This window comes from Punica granatum, chromosome 5, assembly GCF_007655135.1.
Source record: "Punica granatum isolate Tunisia-2019 chromosome 5, ASM765513v2, whole genome shotgun sequence".
NCBI lineage: Eukaryota > Viridiplantae > Streptophyta > Magnoliopsida > Myrtales > Lythraceae > Punica > Punica granatum.
This window is the reverse complement of record NC_045131.1, coordinates 9720709-9746432: the sequence shown is the minus strand read 5'-3', so window position 1 is coordinate 9746432 and position 25724 is coordinate 9720709. Positions and strand designations below refer to the sequence as shown.

Genomic DNA, 25724 nt, shown 5'->3' with positions numbered 1-25724 from the left:
TTACAAGACCAAATACGAAGAAGATGGCTCAATTTAGAGGCATAAAGCCTGATTAGTAGCCAAAGGGTATTCACCATAACCAGGCATTGACTTCAACGAAAACCTTTTCGCATTTTTTAAGGTTGGGGGCACTTTGCCACTAAGCCCAAAGGTTAGGGTGCAAACTGCATTTTACTCTATCGAATAAAATCTTCTCCTCCCTCCCTTTCCCTTTTCATTTTTTTCCTTCTCTTACTTAATGTAGGTCGAAAACTCGGACACTCTAACAGGTTACAAGCTCTCATGCTAAAGAACGTTGGTCAGAAGCTTTATTTGCTGCTGATAGAAAGCATGAACCTGTTTTGGTCTCACTCAGGGCACAGGGGAGAGATAAATCCGCGACGAACGGGGTGAGATAAATCCTCTGTGAACAAGAAGTAATAGCAGGGCCAGTATTTGTGCTAATGAATTGAACTAAAAGTAAAATATTACACCTGGTTGGCACACACTAGAGGAATGAACTGTGATTTGACGAACACAAACTCATACATGTCTGATTACAATGAAAATATATCGAATCAATGGGATGGTTTCAACTGCGAGACTATGAACTATAAGCTCTTCTTGTGCTCACGTTTCAGAATTCTCTCTCTCCTTACATTAAGTGCCTCCATATTTTCTGTTAATGCCTCCAGATTTGTCTCTACCACCTTGATTATCTCCTCAAGGCCTGCAATTTCTTCATTTAATTTGGTGAGTCGAGGGTCGTCAATTTGTTCTGATGTATTTCCTTCTCCCTGGAAATGACGAGGAATGATTGATATGCTTAGTACGACTGTGGTGATCATATAATTCTGCATTTCCTTCTATAATATGCAATGACCAAATAATGAAAAAAAAAATGAAAATTTCAGAATGCTGGACTTACCTCAGACCTAGAGATTACGCAGTCAATATGAGTTGTGTACCAGCATTCATCACAACGGTAAACTCCATGGTCAGGATTCCTGATTTCCTCACAGAAATCGCAGTACTGGTCGTTGGGGTCTCCCTGAACAAACTTATCAAATAGGACTAATGGATGATATGGGTGACATTCATGTTCAATGACAGGTGGAAGTGGAAGGCACTTATGATGAAGATTAAAGTTGCAGGGCAGGCAGCAATAGACATCAATCCTACTGCTCCTCCTACAAGTATTGCACCGCGGGTACTTATACGGACTTCTCTGAAAATAGGCTAAACTGTGTTCATGGTGGTGATGTTTAAGCGTCGGCTTCAAGGATGCACATGCTAAATCAAGGAGAAATTCACATTCAGCACAGTAGAAAGCGGAGCCCTCTGATTTTACATGACAAGCACTGCAATAAAAGTGGTGAGCTGACGTTGACCTTGGGACAAATTTCAGCTGATGCTGCGGGTGAAATTGGTGCTCTAGCTCCAAGGGTAGCTGAGCACACGATATATGAAGCATCATGATGTCAGGAATGCATTCGCGGTTGTGATAGGTTACGCATTCAGTCGTTAGCGGTTGCATACAAGCCACACAACGATAGACTAGATTCTTGTTGGGCTTGAAGTAATAGAGTGTCATGGTTGGAAGATAACTAAAAGCTTGGATTTTGGTAGCAATACCTCCTTGAAAAGCAGAATGAGTTTGCATAGCACATTTGGGGTCAAGGTCAAAATGACACCTTTCACAGTGGAAACTCGCCTTACCGATGTACTCCCGTAAACAGCAATTGCAACGGAATCCTCCTGATTTGTACTGGCACTCTCCTTGATAGGTAAGAGGGTGTTCGGGATGAAGATAATGTGCTATCTCTTGAGGTAATTCATCAGCACATAATTTGTGGACGAAGAAAATACATTCAGGGCAACAATAAAGTTCACCGGATATGTTGAGCTCACAGACTTGGCAGCGGATGTCTGTGCCCACTGTGCTCAATTGCATAAATTTCAGTGGGTGCCGGTGGGAAAAGTGTTGGATCATGGTGGACCCCTCCGCTTCATGCTCCCTCTCAGGGGATGGATGAGATGGAAACGTGATAGCACTAGCACATGGCATATCAAGATGGATCCGGCATTCATGGCAGTAGTATGCAAGGTAATTGTGCCTTTCAGTATCACAAGCTTGGCAATGGAAGCCCTTACCGCAATCGAAGACAAGGGTGAGAGGGTGCTGGGGGTGAAAGGGGTGTCGCAAAATTGTTCTTGGTGCCAGAGCACACGACTCATGAAGCAAGACCCTGCAGCGGCAACAACCATAAACTCGGCCGGAAATCCTTAACCAGCACCCTCTGCACATGAACCAGTTTGGTATATTCACGTGGAAAGAGGTGAGGGGGTGCTCATCAAAAATATGCTCAATGACATTCGCTTCCTCCTCTTGCTGCTCATCTTGAGGAGCGGACAAAGTTGCAATTGCAAATTTTGCTTCCAGGCTGAAGCTACAATCTCCACAATTGTAATCATACCAAGGTTTGCCGGGTGTGAGGGTGAGTGAGAGTGAGTGTTGGGGATGAGAAGGGTGCTTTATCTGCGGAGGGAATTCCACTGAAGCACATGACTCATCCAGAAAGAAGTCACAGTGCTCTTGACAACAGTAGGCCGTGCCGCGAATATCTTGACCACACATAGAGCAGGCAACCCTGCAGTTCTCGCTGATCTCTTGCCGGATCAGGGCATGGCAATGGCCGGGGTACTCAAGACTCGCCATTCAGCTCAGAGGATAACTGTCAGCAAGCGGGAAAAGGAGGGTGAGGAGGGGGTGGGGAGGCTTTCCAAGTCAAGAGGGGTCGTGCAGCAATGTTATATCGATCCGCCAAGAAATTGGTAGATACGAACCTTACAACTCAAATAAGTAGATCTCAATACCTGCGAGTTAAACAAATGCAAAATATGCAGACATCTCTTCCTCCCCAGGCATGAAAATTGTCCGTCCTGCCCTTCCCTTGATATCTTCAAATGTCTCCACGTATATTATCCAATGAAGCAAAAGAAAATGTGAGGAATGGAATCCATCCCTAGTTTCGTAAAAGCCGAGGCTGGTAACTAATATTAATTAATAATGCTTCTCGGGCTAAGCTACCACTGCTTTCCGTCACACGGAATTGCAAAAGTTTAATGATAAGATAAACGTTAAAAAAAGTTCACCTTCTCATGTAGCTTCAACTGTGTCCAATACATAAAATAAACTGCATAGGGCGAATCAGTACTGTTTAGCTTAATTTATTAGTTTCCTTTCTCCCACAGACGAAAAATTTCGTAGACCTACAGAACTCTGCTTCAAGTAGGACTAGCTTGTTATAATTTAAAATGTAATTGGAATTGAAACTGAGTTGGAGAACTTGTTGCGGAGGAACACCCAAGCCGAACATCAGGTGAAGCACCGGAAAACGACTGCATACTGTGTTCGACTATACCTGAAGTCCTGATAGAACATAAACGAGGTGGCTTGCGAAGAAAACAAGCATTACCCTATCTCATCTCATGAAAAGCACGCACAAATAGTTCAGAAAGTGCAATTTAAAGTTTGCTTTTTGGTTCTTCCTTTTTTCTGCTTTTCCTTTCTATGATTAAGGATTTTAAATTAGATATCAAAGAATTGGGCCAACCATAGTCCCTGTAAATCCTAGGAGCCTTTTTTTTTTTCCCTCCTTTGTTATTTGTGACAATAATAGGTTACTGCAGTCCTTACTGTTCCAGCTATGCATCGCAAGTATGTTACTTTCGTCCAGTTCGAATAACTGCCACTAAATGAATCCGTTAACATAGAAGTTCAAGTAATCCGTTCGTATCTTGCAGAGATTGCGGTGTTGCTCAGACGTTCAAGTAATACAGACTTCACGAGACTAATTAAAGAATTTTCATTGGATTTATAAGAACTTGAGCCATGTCCACCTAAAATATAAATCCAAGGTTATTCCTTTATTTTCTCCATGTGGCAACGTGTGGTCTATTTCTATCTATACGTTTTCATGTGTCCTTAAACATCCGCCCTCAGCAACTACCCTCGAGTCGGGCTTATCTTCTTTGCTCGGGTGAGAGGGGACTAACACGAGGCATGCTTTTGGCTACTCTCGGAAACATTGGACTTGGCGTGGTGTTAGTGCGTATGCGCACATATGCATAACCCGGGCTCTTATACCATAAAATTTTCATTGGTTTCTATGGACTTGGGTCCATATTCACTTAAAAGTTCAAGTTATTAAGTGTTGGTACTAGAAGTCTCCATGGTTCGAGTAGAACCGAAAACCTGAACCAACCTGAACCAAATAACGAGTTCGTTTCGGGTTCTTTGGTTATCGGTTCGGTTCTAGAATCGAACTAGTATCCTTACGTACAGGTCGGTTTTGGGTTCTGTCTTTTTAACCCGAACTGAACCGAAACCCGAAATTAAAACCAACAAAACAAAAAAGACTGTCACTCTCAGATCAATAAGCGAGCTTCCGCCGACTTCAGATGGGGACACACGTGGCATATGAAGAAGAAATCTCTAATTTGACCAGTACAAAGCTTACCAATGAAAGTGGGTTCATGTAAACCCCCATTACTGAAGCCATAAGCAGTTCTACTCTCTCAGCTTTCCATAGCTCCATTTGTCTATTCAGTTTAAGAGTATTGAGCTTTTTTTTGGGTGTGCATCCTGCTATCCAGAAGCTGCGATATTCAAGAATCGCCATTCAGCTCAGAGAAAACTGTCAGCAGGAGGAGGAGAGTGAGGAGGGAGGCTTTCCAAGTTGAGATGTACAGCAATGGTATATTGATGCGCGCGGAAATTGGTAGAGACGACACTTACAACTTCAGTACAAAGGTTTCAATACCTGCAAGTTAAACAAATGCAAAATATGCAGGCATCTCCTCCTTCCAGGCACGGCATGTCCAGATTTAAAAAGAGTATCAAAGTACACCTCCCCACCCAATAAAGACAACTGAAGAAAGAGAGAAGGAACGACTAAAGAAACATATTGAAAATGGTCTTTCCTTCCTAGATATCCTTAAATTTTTCCATCATGTTAATCAAGGGAAAAAAAACTTGCAGTAACATATGCAGGCAAGTAGATCTGTGTTTTTGCCTTGTTTAATTGCCCCCAAAAGAGAACGTGAGGGGTGGAATCCATCCCTTGTTGGTAAAAGCCGTGGTTGCTAATTAATATATTGCTCCTAGGGTTAACCTACCACTCGTGAGACCCGGTATTTTTTTATTTTATTACAACATGCATATATACATAAATACTTATAAATGCATATATATATATATATAATCATATATACATAATACACTTTAGATTTGCTGGAGCATGGCATGGGCTCCACGTGTGATTTTTTTTCTTGTCCTTTTCTTTCTTAATTCTGTTTTACTTTCTTCCTTGCTCTGTTCTTGGCTGAGGAAAAACGAAAAGAAACAGAGAGCACTAGAGAGAGAGAGAGAGAGAGAGTGAACGAGATTGAGAATTCATGGAAGCTCACGGTAGAGGAAGAAGATGAGGACGATGGAAAAAGTGTAAGGTGAGAGGTTGAAGAATCGAACAGAGATAAACGGGAACGGGATATCAAAGAGGGGTGAGAATACGTAGAAAGAGGAAGTGAAAGAGTGCAGTAACAGCTCGGGTGAAGCTTAAGGGAGAGTACTGTGTTGATTTCAGGTCTGGAAGTATAATAATAGTGGATGAATTGTCTTCATATTCTTTTCAGTAATCAGTTCTTTAATTTGTTTCTTCTCCTCAGCCAATTCACGTGGGAAATTAGCTGATTCTAGGCTTTAGAAAATCCAGCTTCTGTTTGTTTTTGATTCCTTTATCGTTAGCCATACTTAAGACAGGAGTTGAGCTTGAAGCCATACTTAAGACAGGAGTTGAGCTTGAATCCAATTAGTTATTGATGTGTTGGGCGTTTATGCGTGTAGGCATATGAGAGCTACTGATTGGTGTTTGGATAGTTGTTAATTTCCTCTTGACGTGATAATTGAGCTCGACATGCTAGGAGTTATGCTTAGAGATCATAGGGAGATAAGATGTTGTTTTGATTATGAAATGAAGAATTAAACTTGTTTTCTAGCCGTCCATTGCATTTGTTGGGCTAATAAATATTCTTAGCCACCTGAAGTCTTCATTTTTATGCTTTGTTATGCTTCCATGGGCTAATAAATATTCTTAGCCACCTGAAGTCTTCATTTCTATGCTTTGTTATGCTTCCATCGAGTGATTTCGACGTGTTATTTGATATGGACAGATTCAGAATGAGATATATAAGTGTGTATATATATATATATACATATTCATACATGATTTTCTAACCGTGTTTATAATTATAGTAACCGAGGAGACCGAGACTATACACCCGGAAAGGTCAACTTGAGTTATCATTTTGAGAGTCTTTGTGAGTATTTTTATTCCACTATAGAATGAAATTAGATCTTAAATAATTATATAAATGCTTGTTTCAATGAGATAAGTTGAATGAAGATAGTATGAGGATTTTGAGGAATTATTCTAAATGAATTCGGTTAATTACGGTGTGGTGATATTATTGTTTATAGTCATGGGACCGCTGATCCGGCGGGATACAGAAAGGGACGCTTATACCACTGATCCGGCGAGATATAAAAAGGGACGCCTAGATCGTTGATCCGACGGGATATAAAATGGACGCCTAGACTCCTATTGCCGGAGGATAATGGGCAGCCCCCACTTATGAGAAATGAAATGTCACCACCCGAAATTTCAACTGGATTTTCCCTATCTTTTCTCGATATCCATTACCACATAACTATTCACCTAAAATTGGCTTTTCATAAAATTCCCAAAAATATACAACCAACCTGGTAAGCTCTAATATGTATATACATCTCAAAAAAAGAGAAATTTTCTTTTTCGCACCAATATCTGTAATACAACTAAACAAAATTTCAGGTCGTAATATTTTTAAATCCATTCTATACCAAAAAGGATATCTATCAAATAACTAAGGTCCCTACCTAGTTCTCCGAGCTGATCCCCGATATCAAAAAGTGTTTCTTCCGCGTAGCTGGAAGCCTATCTGGAAAAATATATGCAGGGTGTGAGCTGCATCTCAGTGAATACTATAATCCAGAGTAAAATAACATTTTTAAATAAATATTTAATTACAAATAACTAAATAATCAAATAACTAATATCATCAAATCCAATCCAACTATCAACTCACTCGGCATACATACACAGTATATATATATATATATTCACACAAACTGTAATAATAATTATATCCAATATAATAACTAAATTTAAGTTCTACTAACCAATTCACACAACCCTTCCAACCGTTTCTCTAACACCCAATATCACATAAACATTAAACATTCATTCATTAGCATTCCATAACAACTCACAACACAATCAATTGACAGATCCAACTCTAGCAACAACACGATTTTCATAAAACAATTTCAGACAATCTCAACAATCATCACACCTCCAACAATCTCAACAATCAACACATCTCCAACAATTATACCAGCCAAACAATATACAGTACAAACCAATCAATATAGCCATAGGGTTGCATTTCCTCGCAACAGAGTTGAGACGGTAACGTGACCCCGCACTCATATCCATAAATTCCTCATTTCCTTTCTCATAAGCGGGGGCTGCCCCTTATCCTCCGGCAGTAGGAGTCTAAGCATCCATTTTTGTATCCCGCCGGATCAGCGGTCTAGGCGTCCTTTTTTGTATCCCACCGAATCAGCGGTCTATGCGTCCATTTTTGTATCCCGCCGGATCAGCGGTCTAGGCGTCCCTTTTTGTATCCCGCCGGATCAGCGGTCCCATGGCTATAATCAAACAACAATCACAAGCATAAACAATTGCAATCATGTCATCGCACCTCATATATCATCATACAGAAGTACAATCTCAATCACATGACAATGGTATCACATTATCATCACATATCTCATACACAATCAACATATACAATCACACTGCATATTTCAAATCAAAATAAACATAAAAGGGCAATATCTCTCAAATCAATTCATACAACATAGCAAGACCGATTTCTTAATCTCTAACTATCACAATATTCTTCCTAAATAATTTATATAACTATAATACATCATTTTACAAGATAATAGAGTATTCACATAATATATATATATATATATATATCATTTCACAATGGAATAAAGTACTCACCGACAACTCCAAGAAAGATAGCTCACCGAGTCAAGCCTTCAGAGTGCAAGAATTCAGTCTCCTCGATCCTATGAATTGCAAACATAAATTTAGAGAAGAATTAACATAACACCATTATGGGGCTTCTAATACCTCCCACGAACTTCTTTACAACCCATTGTCTTAATACAATACAAAATTATTTATATCATATTCATATTGTCCTATAACTCTCTCATCTTTGTCCAAACACCGCTTAAAAAAAAATCTCCATTTGGCACCTCGTTTAAGTAAATAAACAGAGGATTTCACATTGATCGTTAATAGGATAATTCAATCAATAAAGGATTGAAATCATTAGAAAAATTCTATTAAAAACTACTTATTTCATTTGGAGCAAGGACCAAAAATTATACTTTGAAATTACATAATATAAGTCTACCCCCGTTCCTTCGAATCATCTAACAAGGCAAACAACAAAAGAAACTTTCATTTTACCTTCCGCCAACTTCGATAAGCAACATAAATCGAGAGGGCTAACTGACAATCGATAGAGTAATATCATTCAACCTAAACGAATGTTTAAATCAGCACTGACAGAGCAGTTCAATGAATCTAATAGGAAATAAAATGGACCAATAATATTTACTTCTACAATGCTTTTAATACACATAAGCTAGTTTGTATATCTCCCTAAGTCCTCCACTAAACAAAATCATATCTGATGATTCATTTAGACCATACTGAGGCGATTTTCTAAAGAAATCAATTTCACATAGGCAACTCAAACAATAAGAGCAATTGATAATAAGGTGCTTAAACCCGATTTCAAATATTTCAAAACAACAGCAAATTTCTCCTCAATAACCTCACCAAACTAAGTTCATATCCTCACATAATAACACATCAAAACATATAACTCAATCAATCAAACAATACACCCCATAGCAATTAGACAAGCCTAGTGGAATAAAACCTATCACATCTCCAGCTTCATGAAACTTCAATCTTAGGCATAAGCCATGAAAAGAAATATGAACAAATATGTGACCAACTAATCAGATCCCCAAGGACAGATAAATAAACAGAAAAATCCCAATAATTCATCGAAATTTAATTGGTCCAGTCCAGTTACAAAAAAAAATGTAATGCAAACATAAGCTTCTTAGAAATCCTAGACTCCGGCCATCCTCGAAAGGCTTGCTCGTACTTCTCGGTATCAGTCCAATCTTTATTATTATTATTTTTTAATGGTAATCAGTCCGTATCTGATGCAGAAGCATGGACAAAATTAAAATTGGAACTAGCACGATCAATCTAGGTCCGGGAAAGCTTAAAAATTGAAGAATAAGAACAAGATCAGATTTTACAGCCAAGATTAGAACACAAAACTGACAAAATCTCCAGCTTCACTCACCTTCTAATGTATGAGACCTCTTTTAGTTATCTGTACACATACGAGATCCCCAAATCAGAACTCCAGGAAGAAAGCAAGGCAAAAAAATTCACAAACCTCCATTGAAATCGAGTTATAGTAAAAAGGAAATCAAAGCAGAAGCTTCTCGAAGATATTCTTCTCTTCCTCTTCGTCCTCTTCTTCTTCCTCTTCAGTTCGCTCAGCTCACTCTCTCTCTCTCTCTCTGTTTTTGCTCTGTTTCTTCTTCAGTCGAAGAACACAGCCCCCGAAAATTAAAACCCAAGATGAAGCAAAAAGGAGTTAAAGGTGGCGGAAGAAGCTTCAAGAAGGAAATAATTAAAAATTAATTTAAAATAAAGTATTGGCTGAGGGAGAATATTGGAGGCCTTGTGGGCTTAATGACCTTAATCCACTAACGCTAGCCCATGGACTTCTTTCATACATAAGTGTACACACACACACATGTGTGCACCATATGCATGTGAATGCCTATAAAAATGTGGGATTTCACATGAAATGAGGAATTTGTGGATATGAGTGTGGGGTCACGGTACCGTCGAAACTCTGTCGCAAGGATTGCGACCCTATGACTACTATTACTAGTTGCTTAAGAATGATTGCTCGAGTTATGAAATATTGAATTGGCTGATAAGAGAAAGGTTCAAGGCTGAAAAGCATGTATATATATATATCATTAGAAATTTTGAAGTAAATGATACGACTGTAATTGTTAATGTGAATGCATAAACAAGTTTAATACTTCATTTTATTGTGAAATTTAATACTCACTAAGATGCAGCTTACCTCCTGCATATATATTTTTTCTAGATGAGCTATGAGCTAGACTAGCCGCACAAGATAACTTTTTGGATAACGGGGATCAGCGTGGAGGATTTTTGCAGTTAGGCCCACTCATAGTATAAGTAGTAAGTTCTGGTATAATGTTATGATCATGTTACGATTTGAAATTTTTGATTAGTTGGTTTAGAGATGTAATTGAGAAGAAAATACTCTGTTGAGATGTATATATTTATTAGAATCTGCTGGGTCGGTCATACGTTTTTGGAAGATGTGGAAAGCAGGTCGTGACACCACTGCTTTCTGTCGCATGGAATTGATCAAAATTTTTTCTGAGAACGATAAATGTTAAAAACAAACTAGATTCCTTTCTCCCACGGACAAGGAAAAATTCCTTCGTTCGTAGACCCCCAGAACTGTGTTTCAAGTAGGACTAAGTATATTGATTCAATGTCAGATTGAAATTGTAACTGATATTGAAAATAGGAGAACTTTTACGGAAGGGACAACCAATTCGGAACATCAGATACAGCGCCCCAAAAAGCATCTGAATACTGTGTTTGACTATACCTGATGTCCCGGAAGAACATAAATGAGGTGGCAAGCAAAGATAACAAGCACGCACAAATAGTTCAGAAAGTGTGATTTAAAGTTTTTTTTTTGGTTTATATAAAAAAATGTTTGCTTTTTTATGATCAAGAATTTTAAATTAGATATCAAAAAATTGGGTTGACAACAGTCCATAAAAATCCCAGAAGTTTATGACAATAATAGGTTGCCATTGTCCTTACAAATGTCCTTTACTGCTCCAGCTAGTATTTACTAAGTTCAGATATCAGGACCCAAAAATTCAGCAGAGTTTCCTCTGTATTTCCTCAATATCCAATATCAAATAAACTATTTATATAAAACCTGCTTCCCACATCTTTCAAAAACATATGGCCAATCCAGCAAGTTCCAATACATATATACATCTCAACAGAGTATTTTCTTCTCAACCAAATCTCTAAACTAACTAAACAAAAGTTTCAGGTCGTAACATGATCATAGCATTCTACAAGAACTTACTACTTATACTATGAGTGGGCCTAACTGCAAAAATCCTCCACGCTGATCCCCGTTGTCCAAACAGTTATCCCGTACGGCTAGTCTAGCTCCTAGATCATCTGAAAAAAAATATATGCAGGGGGGTGGGCTACATCTCAGTGAGTATTACATTCTACAACAAAATGAAATATCAACTTGTTTATGCATTCACATCAACAATTACAGTCATATCATTTACTTCAAAATTTTTAATGATAAATATACCCACTTTCCAATATTTAGCATTTCTCTTATCAGCCAATTCAATATTTCATAACTCAAGCAATCATTCTTAAGCAACAAATAATAGTAGCCATAGGGTCGCAATTCTCGCGACAGAGTTTCGATGGTACCGTGACCCCGCACTCATATCCAACAACTCCTCATTTGATTTCTCATAACTGAGGGCTGCCTGTTATCCTCTGACAGTAGGAGTCTAGACATCCATTTTATATCCCGTCGGATCAACGGTCTAGGCATCCCTTTTTATATCCTACCGGATCAGCGGCCTAGGCGTCTCTATTTGTATCCTGCCAGATCAGAGGTCTAGGCATCCCTTTTTATATACTGTCGGATCATGGCTATAAACAATAATATCACCACACCGCAATTAAGCGAATTCATTTACAATAAATACTCAAAATCCTCATACTATCTTCATTCAACTTATCTCATTCAAACAAGCATTTATATCATTATTTAAGATTTAATTTCATTCTATAGTGGAATAAAAATTCTCACAAAGACCCCCAAAATGATAACTCAACGAGTCGAGCCTTCCAGGTGTATAGTCTCGGTTTCCTCGGTTCTGAAAAAGAATAAGAAGACAGTTCATCCACTATTATTATTCATCCATACCCGAAACCAACACAGTACTCTCCCTTAAACCTCTCCTTGAGCCTTTATTGCACTCTCTCAGTTCCTGTTGCTGCATATTCTCACTTCCCTTTGATGTCCTGTTCCCGTTCATCTCTGTTTGATTCTTCAACCTCTCACCTTACATTTTTTTTTCCATCATCAACAGCCTCTATTATCTTCATGTACTCCCTGCTCTGTATATTCTTCCTTCCGAGCTAGGCCCAAAGCTCATTCACTCTTTTCTCTCCTTCTCTTTCTCTCGCCTGTTTTCTCTTTCTCTCCCTCCCTCTAGTGCTCTGTTTCTTCTTCGTTTTCCCGCAGCAGAATTGAACAAAGGAAGAAAAAGAAAGTAGCAGAACAAAACAAAGGAAGAAAGAAAAAGAAATGGCACGTGGAGCCCATGCCATGCTCCAGCACATAAAAGCATATTATATATAATACATATATATATACACACATATGTAAGTATATATGTATGTATGCATGCATGATTGTAATAAAATTACCGGGTCTCACATCAGAGTCGATAACGGTATCGCAAAAAAGAGTCACCCGTAAAATGAATCAACATGAGCTATATATATCACAAGTATGTTACTTTGGTCCGGCAGTCTATAGCATGTATGCAGTTGACGAATAAGAAAGTAATGAGGAGTACTGAATTATTTGATTGGGCAAATGGAACTTCATTGCCATCTCGAAAAACTTGCCACTAAATGTATCTGTTAACATAGAAGTAAGCATCAACTTATTCGGAGATATCCTGCAGAATTGTGGTGTTACTCGGACGTTCGAGTAATACCAACTTCGCGAGACTAATCACGTGGGAATAGGAGCAATGGAAAAGCTTGAGTGTCAATTGAAAATCAACATTGTGGCTTAACGTCACAGTTCTTGGTCTGTTAGAGCTTATCAGTAGAATTTATCTTTAGTCCACCCACCTAAAGCTTATTTTGGCAAGAAAATTCAATCTAATTCTTTCAAAGACGAACAGAACAAAGAGAAAATAGTAGCAAATATCTACAGGTACATCCAGTGAACCGGGAGAGTGGTTCTTATATCCTCTCACACATAATCTTCTTCACAGCAAGCAAGCCACTACCTACTCCATATGTGAACACACGTGGTATATGAACAAGCTGAAGAAGCAATGTCTAATTTTGACTGAACACGTATGGTGCAAAGCTTACCAATGAAGAGGGTTGATGTAAACGTCCATTACTGAAGCTTACCAAGGTGAACAGTAGATGCCGACCGTCCACATGTGAGACCCGGCATTTTTACCCAATCATGCATCTAGTGTGTGTGTATATATATATAGCATGTATATATTGATTATGGGCATGTCAGGTATGTAATTTCACTTCTCTGATTACGTTCTTCTGTGAATTTAGAGTGTGTTAGGTCAGCTGAATTTATTTATAATTATGGAATAGAGCATGAAGAGTGACTATTAGAGAAAAGATTGAGAGGAGAATTGAGGGAGAGGTGATGTGCAGATTTTGACGTAGAAGATGGAGGTAGTTGCTTGGTAGCACGGTAGGATTTGGGTGGATCATGTGAGATGTAGTGAATTGGGTTCTTCTTATCATATGATTGAGTTTTCCTTGAATATTGGTTCTATGTGAACTTAAATTACAAGTTATTAATATTATGTTTTACAAGGATTATTTACTAACTAAATCTGACAAGAAGAAACATATTTTCTTTTAATGTGAAAAGTGTGCTTTCCTTTTCTTTTAATGCTTCTAGGGATTTAGTATGGTTTTACCTTACTAATTTTATTGAATTAGGATTTTGTTTAATTGTGATGGGATAAACAAGCCAAGTTGGACATTGAGGAATGTGTTAAGTTTATAAGGATTAATTTGTTTAATTGCTTGAGTAATATGTGAGTTTAAAGCTTGTTAAAGGGTGATTTGAGAAATAAGACAAATTGGTATTGATTGGTTGTTAATGCTGACGGAAATTAAAGTGGATGGAATGTAAACTTGTGAAGTGGTCATGTATGAGATATATATGTGTGTATATATATATGGGTAGAATTGATATGATAGATGATATGTTTTCTTGTTATGATTGCAATTGATAAGACCAAGGCACGCTATTTGTAATCTAATTATATATCTTGGGAGTTTTGTGAGAACTATATTCCCTTGTGAAATGATGTATTATAATTATATAAATTATTTAAGAAGAATGTTGTGATAGTTAGAGATTAAAGAATCGGTTTTCCTATATTATGTGAAAGGATTTGAGAGATATTACCCTCTTATGTTTCATTTTAACTTGAGATATGTACTGATATTTTTCGATTGTTATAGATATGGGACTGTTAGACCCGGCAAATTAGGATTGGGCGTGTGGTTGACCATTGATCTGACGGGATATAAAATGGACATCTAGACTGCCTGATTGGACGGGATATAAAATGGACACCTAGATCGCTAAACCGACGGATATAAAATGGAAGTTGGGTTGGAGGTTTGATAATGGGTGGCCTCCGTTTATGAGAAGTGGTAAGGTGAGTAATGGAGATTTAAGCTGAGATGCAGGGTCACTATGCTAGTTGTAACTCGGTTGCGAGAAAATGCGATCCTATAACTATATTGATTGATTGTGCTGTATATTGTTTGTCTTGTCTGACTGCTATAGATGTGATGATTGTTGAGGTTGTTTGAAGTTGTTTTGTGAAAACTGTGTTGTTTGCTAGAGCTTGATTTAGTCAGTGCATGAATGTTAGGTAGTGCTGAGTTAATGGTTAATTCTAATATTATTATATGGTTATAAAGATAATTGATTGTTTAAGAATGAATTTAGTAATTATTTGTATATATTGTATAACATGCTGTGTTGGGGAATAAAATGACAAACTTGTGTATGCTAGTATTATCCATATGAACACTTGGTCGTTTAAAAATATTTTTCTTATTTAATAGTAGTTCATTTTACTGTGGAATCTTGTGATCACTGAGATGCAACTCACACTCTGCATATTATTTTTCAGATAAGTTAGAGGCTGCACGGGAGAATCATTTTGATATCGAGGTTCGACATGGAAGATAGTTAGCTAGGACTTTATGTTTTACAGGTATTAGAGCTATGTATATAGTGCTTGTAATAAGTTATGACCCGAAAGATTTTGTTTAACTACTCATGGGATGCTGTAAGAAATATGCTATATTTATCTTTTTTGAGATATATGATTTTCTATATATACTTATGGCTGATCATGAAGGAAATATTATAATTTAATTAGCATTAATATTTGACCTCAAAAGTTTAGAACTTTAGGAAAAATGTTGCTGAAATTTCGGGTCGTGACACCACATATGATCTCAACGACATAAACTGAAGATATTGATATCTTAGCTGCACCCTGAGGCAGAGCTCTTATTTTCCGTTGAATAATTGTTGAGTTGGTCAGCCTTTACCTTACCAACTACCTAGTATGCAAACAGCACATTTTTTATGTGTCAAACTGAAATGTCGAACTCAAAGGTAATTATATTTTAGCTTATCTCCTTAATCTAAAAGTGCATTCCATGGGATAGGTGAAAGTATATGGCTTCTCAACAGAGTTTGATGGGTTGGGAGGACTATGAATAGGGAGTCTATCACCATAGGATGTGAATGAAACTTCATTCCTGGATCAGAAAGCCAAAGTAAATTAGAGAAACAATAGAACTGCTTCCTACCACCTGCTACGTTCAGCCACAAACAATATGCAGTTCACTAACCGATGAGAGAGACGAAGTTTGATCTGTCAGGAGAGCATATGACGTACACTCTCCTTACGGTTTTGAGAAGTCTCTGTCTCTCTGTCTTTTAAGTGCCTCCAGTTTCTCCCTAGATGCCTTCAGGTTGCTACGTATTACCTCTATCGCCGCCTCCAAATTTGCTATTTCTTCATTCATTCTGGTGAGATGAGGATCTTCGTATGGCTCCCCTAACAGATCTGGTTCACTCTGGAATTGCACACAGAAAACGCATGATCATAATAGGCCTGATAGCAATACTCGTGATGATCTAGTTCCGAAGTTCTTTTCCACAATCTAATTGATGGGCAAACACATTTCGAAGAATTAAAAGTTGTGAAATGTGTACTCACCTCAGTTTCTGTTATCACGCAGCCAATGTGGGCCGTGTACCAGCATTCTTCGCACCGATAAACACCGTGATCTGGATTCCTGATTTTCTCACAATAATCACAGTACTGGCTGTCAGGGTTTCCATCGATGAATTTATCGCTCAGGATCAATGGATGATAAGGGTGGCATTTGTGGTTGACAGAAGGTGGTAGAGGGAGGCAATCATGGTGAAGAATAAAGTTGCACAGCAGGCAACAATATGCATCAATGTTATTGCCCTTTCCACAAGAATCACACCGCCCTAGGATAGGAATTTTGTCGAAGTAAATTAAACTGTGCTCATGGCGTGGATGTTTCAGAGTCGGCTTTAGGGAAGCGCAGCCTATGTCTATGTAGAACTGGCAAGTTATGCAGCAGAATGTGAAGCCTTCAAACCTTGCGCGACAAGCACTGCAGTAGAAGTAGTCTGCTGGTGCCTGAGGGAGAAGGGTGAGTGGGTGTGCCGGGTGAAATGCGTGTTCTATCTCCCTAGGTAGCTCTGCGCATGATTTATGGAGCACAAAACCCTCAATGCAGAGACTGCAAGAATAGGTTAGCTGGTCGTCGACGTAGAACTCACAAGCTGCACAGCGCTTGTCTGTCTTGTCTGTCGTTACACAAAGAGTCATCGGGTGTTCATGAGCATGAGGTTGAAATTCGGTTGCTACCCCATCTTGAGCAGCAATGAGAGTAGTCATAGCACAACCAGGGTGAAGGTCGAACATACATTTTTTACAATTGAAATGCAGAGCCGAACCGTCATCTCTCCAACAGGAACTGCAAGTGTATCTTCCCGAACTGTACCAAGGCTTTTCTAGGAGCTTGAGAGGGTGGCTGGGATGAAGGAAGTGCACTATCTCTGGGGATAACTTATCAGCGCAGGATCTGTGGATGAGGAAAAAGCAGTCGGGGCAAAAATAAACTTCACCAGATAACTGAAGGATACAAACTGGGCAGAAGATATACGCCGCCTTCATTTGTAAATGAAAGGATGTCATTTGGTGCGGATGGGAAAAGTGTTGGATCATCGTGCGGTCCTCATTTTTCAGGAGGGAACCAAAGAGAGCAGCACAAGGCACATCGAGGTGGAACCGGCATTCATGGCAGTAGTATGCTAGCTGCCTTTTTTTTTCAAAACCACATGCTTGGCATCGAAAGCGATTCTCATAATAGAAAACAAGGGTGAGAGGATGTTGCGGATGAAAAGGATGTCGGATCTCTGGATGTGCCTGAGCACAAGACTGATGGAGCAAGAACTGGCACTCGCCACACCCATAATAAACTCGACCCGACTCTTTAACCCAGCATCCTCTGCACGTGATCCACTCGGGCATCTTTGCACGGAAGGAGATGAGTGGGTGATCATGAGAAACATGATGGATTATTATGCCCTCCTCTTCCTTGCTCTCCTCCTCTTGATCCTCGTTGTTTTCTGGAGGCAGTGTCGCAACAGCAAGTTTTAATTCCATAAAGTAGTTGCAATCGCCACAGGAGTAACCACAGTCTGTACCGTTGGCAGTGTTGGGGATGAGCTCAAGCGGGTGTTGGGGATGAAATGGATGGTGTAATATTTGGAGAGGAAGTTCCAGTAAGGCGCACGATTCATGGAGGTGATACCAGCAGTGCTCTTGACAACAGTAGGCTGAGCCCTGAATCACTTGCCCGCAAAAATAGCAATCGATGCTGTAATTTTCGCTTAATACTCGCCGATTCAGTGCATGGGGATGCATTTGATGCTGAAGACTCGCCATCTAGTTGGGAGGGAGGAGGTTTCCAGATAGAAGATAGGTTGGGAAGGACCGCTCCTGTACCAAGAGGTTCGAATATTAAACTCAATAGCATAGATCTTAAGACCAGCTAGTTACATGAATCAGCAATATAAAATTTTGTAGGAATCTCCTCTTTCCAATGTGCAGCATTTCTTGACTAAAAAAAGACAACCAAAAGTATGATTGCCTGATGTAATTAATATAATAATTGAAAATGAAAAGATGCTTCAATGACAAAATGGAAAAGATGAAGGGCAATTTGGTAGCGGCATAGCAGGCTAATGCTTAAGGATTAGTCAAGAGTTAGGTAGCATAGCAGATGCATAACTTTGAGTTATGTGCATGGTAACCTACTTGGTCTGAGATAAAGTCTTTCCTCCCTCCCTTTCCCCCTTACCATTTCCTTTGTTTCCGGTTACATCCTCCCTTTTATATTTCCTTCTCCTTGTCTGTAGGTTGAGCACTCGAACATTCTAAAAGATTACAAGTTCTAAAGAATGTCTTCAGTAGCTTCTCTTATCTGTAGGTTGAGCTAGCACCGAAGGCGTAGGGGAGAGATAAATCCGTGATGAGTAATACGTAATAGCGGGGCACAGTATTTGGGCTGATGAATTGAACTAAGTGGCTGTTTGGATTGAGGTTTATGCAAGGTTATGGAGGGTAATGAGAGTTTCTATACAATTTAGCATAGAGATTTTCATAACCTCCATAACCAGCATACATAAACAAACTATAAAAGTAAAAGATTACACCATGAAGTTGGCACACAATAGAGGAATGAAGTGTGATTTGAGAAGACGAACTCATACATGTCTGCTCACAACAAATATATCGATCGAACGTTCAACTGCGAGACATTGAGTTCTATGCTCTTCTCATGCCTCACGACTTTCAGAAGTCTCTCTTCTTCCTTACTTTCAGTGCATCCAGATTTTCTGTTAATGCCTCCAGATTTGTCTCCATCACCTTGATCGTCTCCTCAAGGCTTGCAATTTCTTCATTTAATTTGGTGAGTCGACGGTCTTCAAATTGTGTTGATATATTTCCTTCTACCTGTAAATGACGAGGATGATCAGATTGCTTAGTAAGACTGGTGATCATAAAATTCTTCATTTCCTTCTATAATCTTAATGTTTCCAGGTTTGGTGATCCTATGCAATGACCAACTAATAACAAGAAAATAATGAAAATTTCGGAGTGCGGGACTTACCTCAGACATAGAAATCACGCAGTCAATATGAGTTGTGTACCAGCATTGATCACAACGGTAAACGCCATGGTCAGGGTTCCTGATTTCCTCGCAGAAATCACAGTACTGGTCGTTGGGGTCTCCAAGAACAAACTTACTGAAGAGGACTAAAGGATGATACGGGTGACATTCATGTTCTATGACAGGTGGAAGGGGAAGGCACTTATGATGAAGATTGAAGTTGCAGGGCAAGCAGCAATAGACATCAATCCTACTACTCCTACGACAGAAATTGCACGACGGATACTTATATGGGCTTCTCTGAAAATAGGTTAAATTGTGTTCATGCCGGTGATGCTCAAGCGTTGGTTTCAAGGATGCACATACTAAATCTAGGTGGAACTCACATTCGGCACAGTAGAACGTGAAGCCTTGTGATCTTTCGTGACAAGCACTGCAATAAAAGTGCTCAGCTGACGGTGCCCTTGGGAGAAGCTTGAGTTGATGCTGCGGGTGAAATGGGTGCTCTAGCCCTGAGGGTAGGTGAGCACATGATTGATGCAACAAGAACCTGTCACCATTATTTTTATCGCATACAAGGCAACAGTAGGCTAGGCCGTCAGTCGTCATCGGCTGCCTGCAAGCTTCACAATGAAAGACTAGATTCTTCATGGGCTTATAGTAATTCGTGGGCTTAAAGTAATAGAGCGTCAAGGGGTGATCATGGATAAAATGTTGGATCGTGGTAGCAACCCCTTCTTGAATAGCAGAGTGAGTTTGCAGAGCACATTTGGGGTCAAGGTCAAAATAACAACTTTCACAACGGAAACTCGGCATATCGGTATATTCTCGCGAACAACAATTGCAGTAAAATGTCCCTCCTCTGTACTGGCACTCACCTTGATAGGTAAGAGGGTGTTCAGGATGAAGATAATGTGCTATCACTTGAGGTAACTCATCAGCACATAATTTGTGGAGGAAGAAAATACACTCAGGGCAACAATAAACTTCACCGGATATGTGGAGCTCGCAGACTTTGCAGCGGATATCTGCACCCACCGAACTCAATTGTAAAGATTTCATTGGGTGCCGATGGGAAAAGTGTTGGATCATTGTTGACCCATCCTCGTTATGCTCCCTATCGTGAAATGGATGTGATGGAAACGTGATAGCACTAGCACATGGCATATCAAGGTGGACCTGGCATTCATGACAGTAGTATCCAAGGTAATTGTGCTTTTCAGTATCACAGGCTTGGCAATGGAAGCCCTTACCGCAATCGAAGACAATGGTGAGAGAGTGTTGGGGGTGAAAGGGGTGTTGCAGAATCACTCTAGGTGCCCGAGCACATGACTCGTGAAGCAAGAACCCACAGCAGCGACAACCATAAACTCGACCGGAAATCCTTAGCCAGCACCCTTTGCACATGGCCCAGTTTGGTATGTTAACGTGGAAAGAGGTGAGGGGATGTTCATGAGAAATATGCTCAATGACATCCTCTTCCCCCTCTCGCAGCTCATCTTGAGGAGTGGACAAAGTTGCCATGGCAAATTTCGCTTCCAGGCTGAAGCTGCAGTCTCCACAATTGTAATCATACCAAGGTTTGCCGGGTGTGAGGGTGAGTGAGAGTGAGTGTTGGGGATGAGAAGGGTGCTTTATCTGCGGAGGGAATTCCACTGAAGCACATGACTCATCCAGAAAGAAGTCACAGTGCTCTTGACAACAGTAGGCCGTGCCGCGAATATCTTGACTGCACATAGAGCACGCAACCCTGCAGTTCTCACTGATCTCTTGCCGGATGAGGGCATGCTCATGGCCAGGATATTCAAGACTTGCCATTCAGCTCAGAGAAAACTGTCAGCAGGGGGAGGAGAGTGAGGAAAGGAGGCTTTCCAAGTCGAGAGGTGGAGCAACGATATATCGATCCGCCCAGAAATTGGTAGAGATAAACACATTTACAACTCAGATACATAGATCTTGACACCTGCAAGTTAAACAAATGCAAAATATGCAGCCATCTCCTCTTCGCATGGCATGTCCAAAGAGAATCAAATTACACTTCCCCACCTAATAAAGACAATATGCCAGGCAAGATCTCTCTGTGTGTGTGTGTGTGTTTTTTTTCCAGCAAAAAAAAAAAAGTAGGTCTGTGTTTTTGCCTTGTTTGATTGCCCTCAAAGACAATGTGAAGAATGGAATGCATCCCTTGTTTCGTAAAAGCCGAGGCTGATAATAAATATAAACTAATGCTTATCGGGCTAAGCTACGGCTGCTTTCCATCACGCGGAATCGGTCAAAAGTTTAGTGACAACGATCAATGTTAAAAAATTTCACAATTTTCAAGTGGCTCTGACTATGCCCGATACATAAAATAGAGAGAAAATGCCAGCACATATCATAGTTTGAAAACAATTTTCACAGTGCATCATATTTTGAAAAATTATCATGATGCATCATGAAATTTTTTTAATTTTTCACCGTGCATCATATCGTTACTTTTCCGTCCAAAATTGGATTGAATGGTAACATTACGACATTTTTAGAGACATTATTGCACAAAAGAAAACTTGAGGGATTTAAACGAAATTAAATGAAAAATATTAAAAAAATGAAAATGAAGGGTTGATCGGGGGGCCCTGCCGGCTGTCAACCATCAATTCGGGCCGCTGGCCTGGTCTTAGCCGGTGAAAAATTTTAAAAATTTCATGATGCATTGTGATAATTTTTCAAAATATAATACCACGGTGTTATTTTCCCTAAAATAAATTGCACAGGGTGAACCAGTGCTGTTTAGCTTTATTTACCAGTTTCCTTTCTCTCACAGACCAGAAATTTTTTCTGTCCGTAGCCCCTCGGAACTCTGCTTCAAGTAGGGCTAAGCATATGGATTAAATGTCAGCTATTTTTAATTTAAACTGTAACTGATATTGAAACCGGTAAAATTTTGGTGGACGAACGCCCAAAGCCGAACATCAGATGAAGCACGACAAAACGACTGAATAGTATGCTTGACTTTACCTGAAGTCTTGAAAGGACATAAACGAGGTGGCTCGCGTAGAAAACAAGCATTATCTTACCCCACCTCATGAAAAGCATGCACAAATAGCTGGTAGGACACACCGGAAAAAGGAAAGAAAAATAGTTGATGAGAAAGTATGTTTGCTTTTTTTTGTTATAAAGAGGTACAAAGTTTAATACAATGAAGGAGAAATCATCCTAAATAATTAATAAAGGGGCACGGGTAGTCTCACTAGGTATCGAACTGCGATCTCTAGGCCAACAAGCGAGAAAGTGTGTTTGCTTTTTGGTTCTTCCTTCTTTTTTTTTCCCTCTGTTTTTCCTTCTATAATTAAGGATTTTAAATTAGATGTCAAAGAATTGGGCCAACCATAGTCCTTGTAACTCCTAGGAGTTTTTTTTTTTTTTGACAGTAATAGGTTACTGTCGTCCTTACTCTTGTCCTTGCTGTTCCAGCTATGGATTACAAGAATGTTACTTTCGTCCAGCAGTCTTTCGCTTGTGCATGCATAGATGAGAATAAGAAGTCATTAAAGTGCACAAAATTAGTCGATTGGCCAAATGGAACTTCATTGCCAGCTCGAAAAACTGTCACTAAAAATGAATCCGTTAACATGGAAGTTCTCTAGAAGTTCAAGTCATCCCTTACATATCTTGCTGAAATTGTGGTGTTACTCAGACATTCAAGTAATACAGACTTCAGGAGACTAATTACTGGGGATAGGAGCAACGGATAAGCTCGAATGTCAAATGAAAATCAAGGTCATGGCTTAAGGTCAAATTAAGTTGGCGGTCTGTTAGAGCTAATCAGCAGAATTTATCTATACTCCCACACCTGAAATTTATTGTTGCAAGAAACGATCGATCTAATTCCTTCAGAGATTAACAGAACCAACAAGAAAATATTAACAAGTATCTACAGGAACATCCATTGAACACGGGGAGTAATTCTTCAATCCTCTCACTCATAATGTTCTTCACTAAAATTTTGATGTGCGATCACATTCTTAAACAGCAAGCAAGCTATGGCTGACTTCAGATGCAAACACCGTGGTTTATGACCACGTTGAAGGAGCAATGTCTAATTTGGAACATATGGTACAAAGCTTACCAATGAAACTGGGTTGACGTAAACCTCCATTACTAAAACCACAGGCGATTCTACTTCTCAAGCCTTCGAAAGCTCCATCTGCCTCTTCAGTTTAAGTGCCTCAAGTTTTTCCCGTGTTTCCTTCAGGTTCTTCTCCATTACCTCTATGGTTTCCTTGAGACTTGCAATATCCGAATCCAGCTTGTCGAGGGCAGGCTGGTTTCCGGTTGGTTGCATTCCATTTGGTTCTAAGTCGACCTGAAGAGTGGCAATAATTAAAATTACTCAGTAATATCTCAGCTCCTTCAATAATGTTTTTTTTCCATATTACAATGAAGTAATTCCAGGATGGTTTTTCACAGGGATAGATGCAAGAAATTTGTGAAACATGGACTTACAGTGGGGATCACGCATTCGATGTGAACCGTGTACCAGCACTCCGCACAACGGTAAACGCCATGGTCTGGATTCCTGATCTCTTCACAATAGTCGCACCACTGGTCATCAGGCCTCCCACTGACAAACTTATCAAAGAGCACTAATGGATGGTACAGGTGACATTCGTGTTGAACGGTCGGTGGGAGAGGAAGGCAATCATAGTGAATATTATAGTTGCAAAGCAGACAGCGGTAAAGGTCAACATTACAGCTCCTGCCACAAGAATTGCATTGCAAGTGCTCAGTTGTACTTCTTTGAAAATAAACTAGGCTATGCTCATGGCGCTGATGCTTCACAGTTGCCTTCTTCAAAGCACATTCCTTATCCAAGTAGAAGTGGCATTCAGCACAGTGATAGGTGAAGCCTTCTGATCTTTTATGACAGACACTGCAATACAGGTAATTACTTGATGCTTCAGGGAGCAGAACGAGCGGATGTTGCGGGTGAAATATGTGTGCTAACTCCGATGGGAGCTCAGCACATGACTTGTGGAGCACAAACTCTTTGCAGATTCGGCAGCAATATGTTAGACCCTCAGGAGGTTGCTTGCAAACATGGCAATCAAATTTGATCTTCTTCTTCAAGTGAGAAAGTGTCAAGGGATGATCATGGGCAAAATGCTCAATCGTGGAAACTGCGCCGGCGCCGGCTTCAACGGCAGAAAGAGTTTCAAGAGCACATTCTGGGTGAAGGTCAAACTGACAACTTTCACAATTGAATGTGATACCACAATAGGTAGGGCCATGGAAATAGAGATTGCAGAGATAGCAGCGTATTCTGCAACTCTGACTCAGCTCTCGAAGGATCAAGGCATGCTTGTGGCACGGGTGCTGGAGGCTTGTCGACATTGCGGTCGAAACAGACAAAGAGATAGTGAAGAGGCAGGTATCGTAGAACTAATCTAGTTTGCCGCACGTAAATGTAGGGAAGACTCTTCAGACAAGTTGCTAAGGGAGACTAGTCTTCCTGATTCCATGTTGGACTTTGGAACTGGATAGAGATCTCAGTACTGGCTACCTGCATAACCAATTATTTATATGCCAAACATTAAAACAGAGAAATGGCAAGTTGGACTAGTAGACACGGATAGAGAGAAAGATATCAAGACATGTCTTTTTCGTACTTTTCCATGTGCAGGAAGTCTCCAATATGTCAATGAAAAGGGACCCATTGTCTACGTTCATATGAGATATTAAATAGAAGGAAGAATCTGAGGTTCTGGGCTCAATCCTGACCGTGGGTTTCCCATCCCTAGTAGGGCCCGGAAAATAAGGACAGAGGAAAGTAGGATAGTGAGATGCAAAGAAAACATGACAATTACCGTCCATTTCATCTTCAGAATATTGATGAGACAAATCTGACAAACAAAAGAAAATCATATTAAATTGGGATGTAGCAGATCAACTTTTAATTCGAAATTTGGTGGCTTACAACAGATTTGCTACATCTTGGGTCATGGCTCCATGACCCATGACACTTTTTGGTCATGGCTCTGTTTGTTTCCACATATTATTTTTCGAATCGGTTCTCTGAACTTTCAAATCATATTGGTCGATGCAAAGGAGATTAAGTAGACTGTAAGAGCCCCTCATAATTTTCAGAAATTGACCAGTGACTTTTAGTCGATGAGTCATTTTCTCTTGATCACGTCTGAGATATATGGTCCATCTGGTACAGGATTTATATAGCTGTTACCACCTGGAGCACCCACCTACCCTCGATGATGTACATAAGCCACAATCGACTTGCAGTCAGTGACCATCAGAGGGCCGTCAACCACCAGCAGAAGGCATCTA

At 39.7% G+C, this 25724-nt stretch overlaps 4 protein-coding genes across 13 annotated transcripts; all 4 read right to left on the bottom strand.

Annotated features, from left to right (window-relative positions):
• Positions 1–383: 383 nt before the first annotated feature.
• LOC116207149 lies at positions 384–3034 on the bottom strand. 2 transcript variants are annotated; one of them, XM_031540020.1, is made up of 3 exons: positions 2857–3034; positions 908–2714; positions 384–776 (listed from the first exon to the last, which is right to left on the bottom strand). In XM_031540020.1, the coding sequence occupies exons 2-3, from the start codon at positions 2696–2698 to the stop codon at positions 591–593; spliced, it is 1977 nt and encodes a 658-aa protein (XP_031395880.1). In that variant the 5' UTR covers positions 2699–2714; positions 2857–3034; the 3' UTR covers positions 384–590. The 2 variants fall into 2 exon arrangements, with proteins under 2 accessions (XP_031395880.1, XP_031395881.1); XM_031540021.1 differs by lacking the exon at positions 2857–3034 and having other exon boundaries at positions 908–2827.
• A 3719-nt stretch (positions 3035–6753) lies between these two features.
• On the bottom strand, positions 6754–18566 carry LOC116209641. Of its 7 annotated transcripts, none has more exons than XM_031543345.1 (5): positions 16406–18566; positions 12295–16262; positions 9553–11516; positions 8157–8224; positions 6754–7020 (listed from the first exon to the last, which is right to left on the bottom strand). In XM_031543345.1, exons 1-2 carry the CDS (start codon positions 18173–18175, stop codon positions 16089–16091), a joined length of 1944 nt encoding a protein of 647 aa, XP_031399205.1. In that variant the 5' UTR covers positions 18176–18566; the 3' UTR covers positions 6754–7020; positions 8157–8224; positions 9553–11516; positions 12295–16088. The 7 variants fall into 7 exon arrangements, with proteins under 7 accessions (XP_031399205.1, XP_031399206.1, XP_031399207.1 ...); XM_031543346.1 differs by having other exon boundaries at positions 9553–15941; positions 16035–16262; XM_031543347.1 differs by having other exon boundaries at positions 16035–16262.
• Positions 18567–18791: 225 nt separating this feature from the next.
• Positions 18792–22297, bottom strand: LOC116209640. Of its 3 annotated transcripts, none has more exons than XM_031543342.1 (3): positions 20282–22297; positions 19404–20026; positions 18792–19246 (listed from the first exon to the last, which is right to left on the bottom strand). In XM_031543342.1, exons 1-3 carry the CDS (start codon positions 21219–21221, stop codon positions 19085–19087), a joined length of 1725 nt encoding a protein of 574 aa, XP_031399202.1. In that variant the 5' UTR covers positions 21222–22297; the 3' UTR covers positions 18792–19084. The 3 variants fall into 3 exon arrangements, with proteins under 3 accessions (XP_031399202.1, XP_031399201.1, XP_031399200.1); XM_031543341.1 differs by having other exon boundaries at positions 19404–20431; positions 20657–22296; XM_031543340.1 differs by having other exon boundaries at positions 19404–22296.
• Positions 22298–23216: 919 nt separating this feature from the next.
• Positions 23217–24953, bottom strand: LOC116209642. The gene is made up of 2 exons (XM_031543351.1): positions 23889–24953; positions 23217–23748 (listed from the first exon to the last, which is right to left on the bottom strand). Exons 1-2 carry the CDS (start codon positions 24774–24776, stop codon positions 23569–23571), a joined length of 1068 nt encoding a protein of 355 aa, XP_031399211.1. The 5' UTR covers positions 24777–24953; the 3' UTR covers positions 23217–23568.
• Between the last annotated feature and the right edge of the window lie 771 nt (positions 24954–25724).

Coding starts and splice junctions, on each gene's coding strand:
- LOC116209642 (XM_031543351.1), bottom strand. CDS start 24,776: ATGTCGACAAGCCTCCAGCACCCGTGCCACAAGCATGCCTTGATCCTT. Junction 23,749..23,888: donor TCGAATGCGTGATCCCCACT/GTAAGTCCATGT, acceptor GCCACTCTTCAG/GTCGACTTAGAACCAAATGG.
- LOC116209640 (XM_031543340.1), bottom strand. CDS start 21,221: ATGGCAAGTCTTGAATATCCTGGCCATGAGCATGCCCTCATCCGGCAA. Junction 19,247..19,403: donor GCGTGATTTCTATGTCTGAG/GTAAGTCCCGCA, acceptor CGTCATTTACAG/GTAGAAGGAAATATATCAAC.
- LOC116209641 (XM_031543344.1), bottom strand. CDS start 18,175: ATGGCGAGTCTTCAGCATCAAATGCATCCCCATGCACTGAATCGGCGA. Junction 16,263..16,405: donor GCGTGATAACAGAAACTGAG/GTGAGTACACAT, acceptor GTGCAATTCCAG/AGTGAACCAGATCTGTTAGG.
- LOC116207149 (XM_031540020.1), bottom strand. CDS start 2,698: ATGGCGAGTCTTGAGTACCCCGGCCATTGCCATGCCCTGATCCGGCAA. Junction 777..907: donor GCGTAATCTCTAGGTCTGAG/GTAAGTCCAGCA, acceptor CGTCATTTCCAG/GGAGAAGGAAATACATCAGA.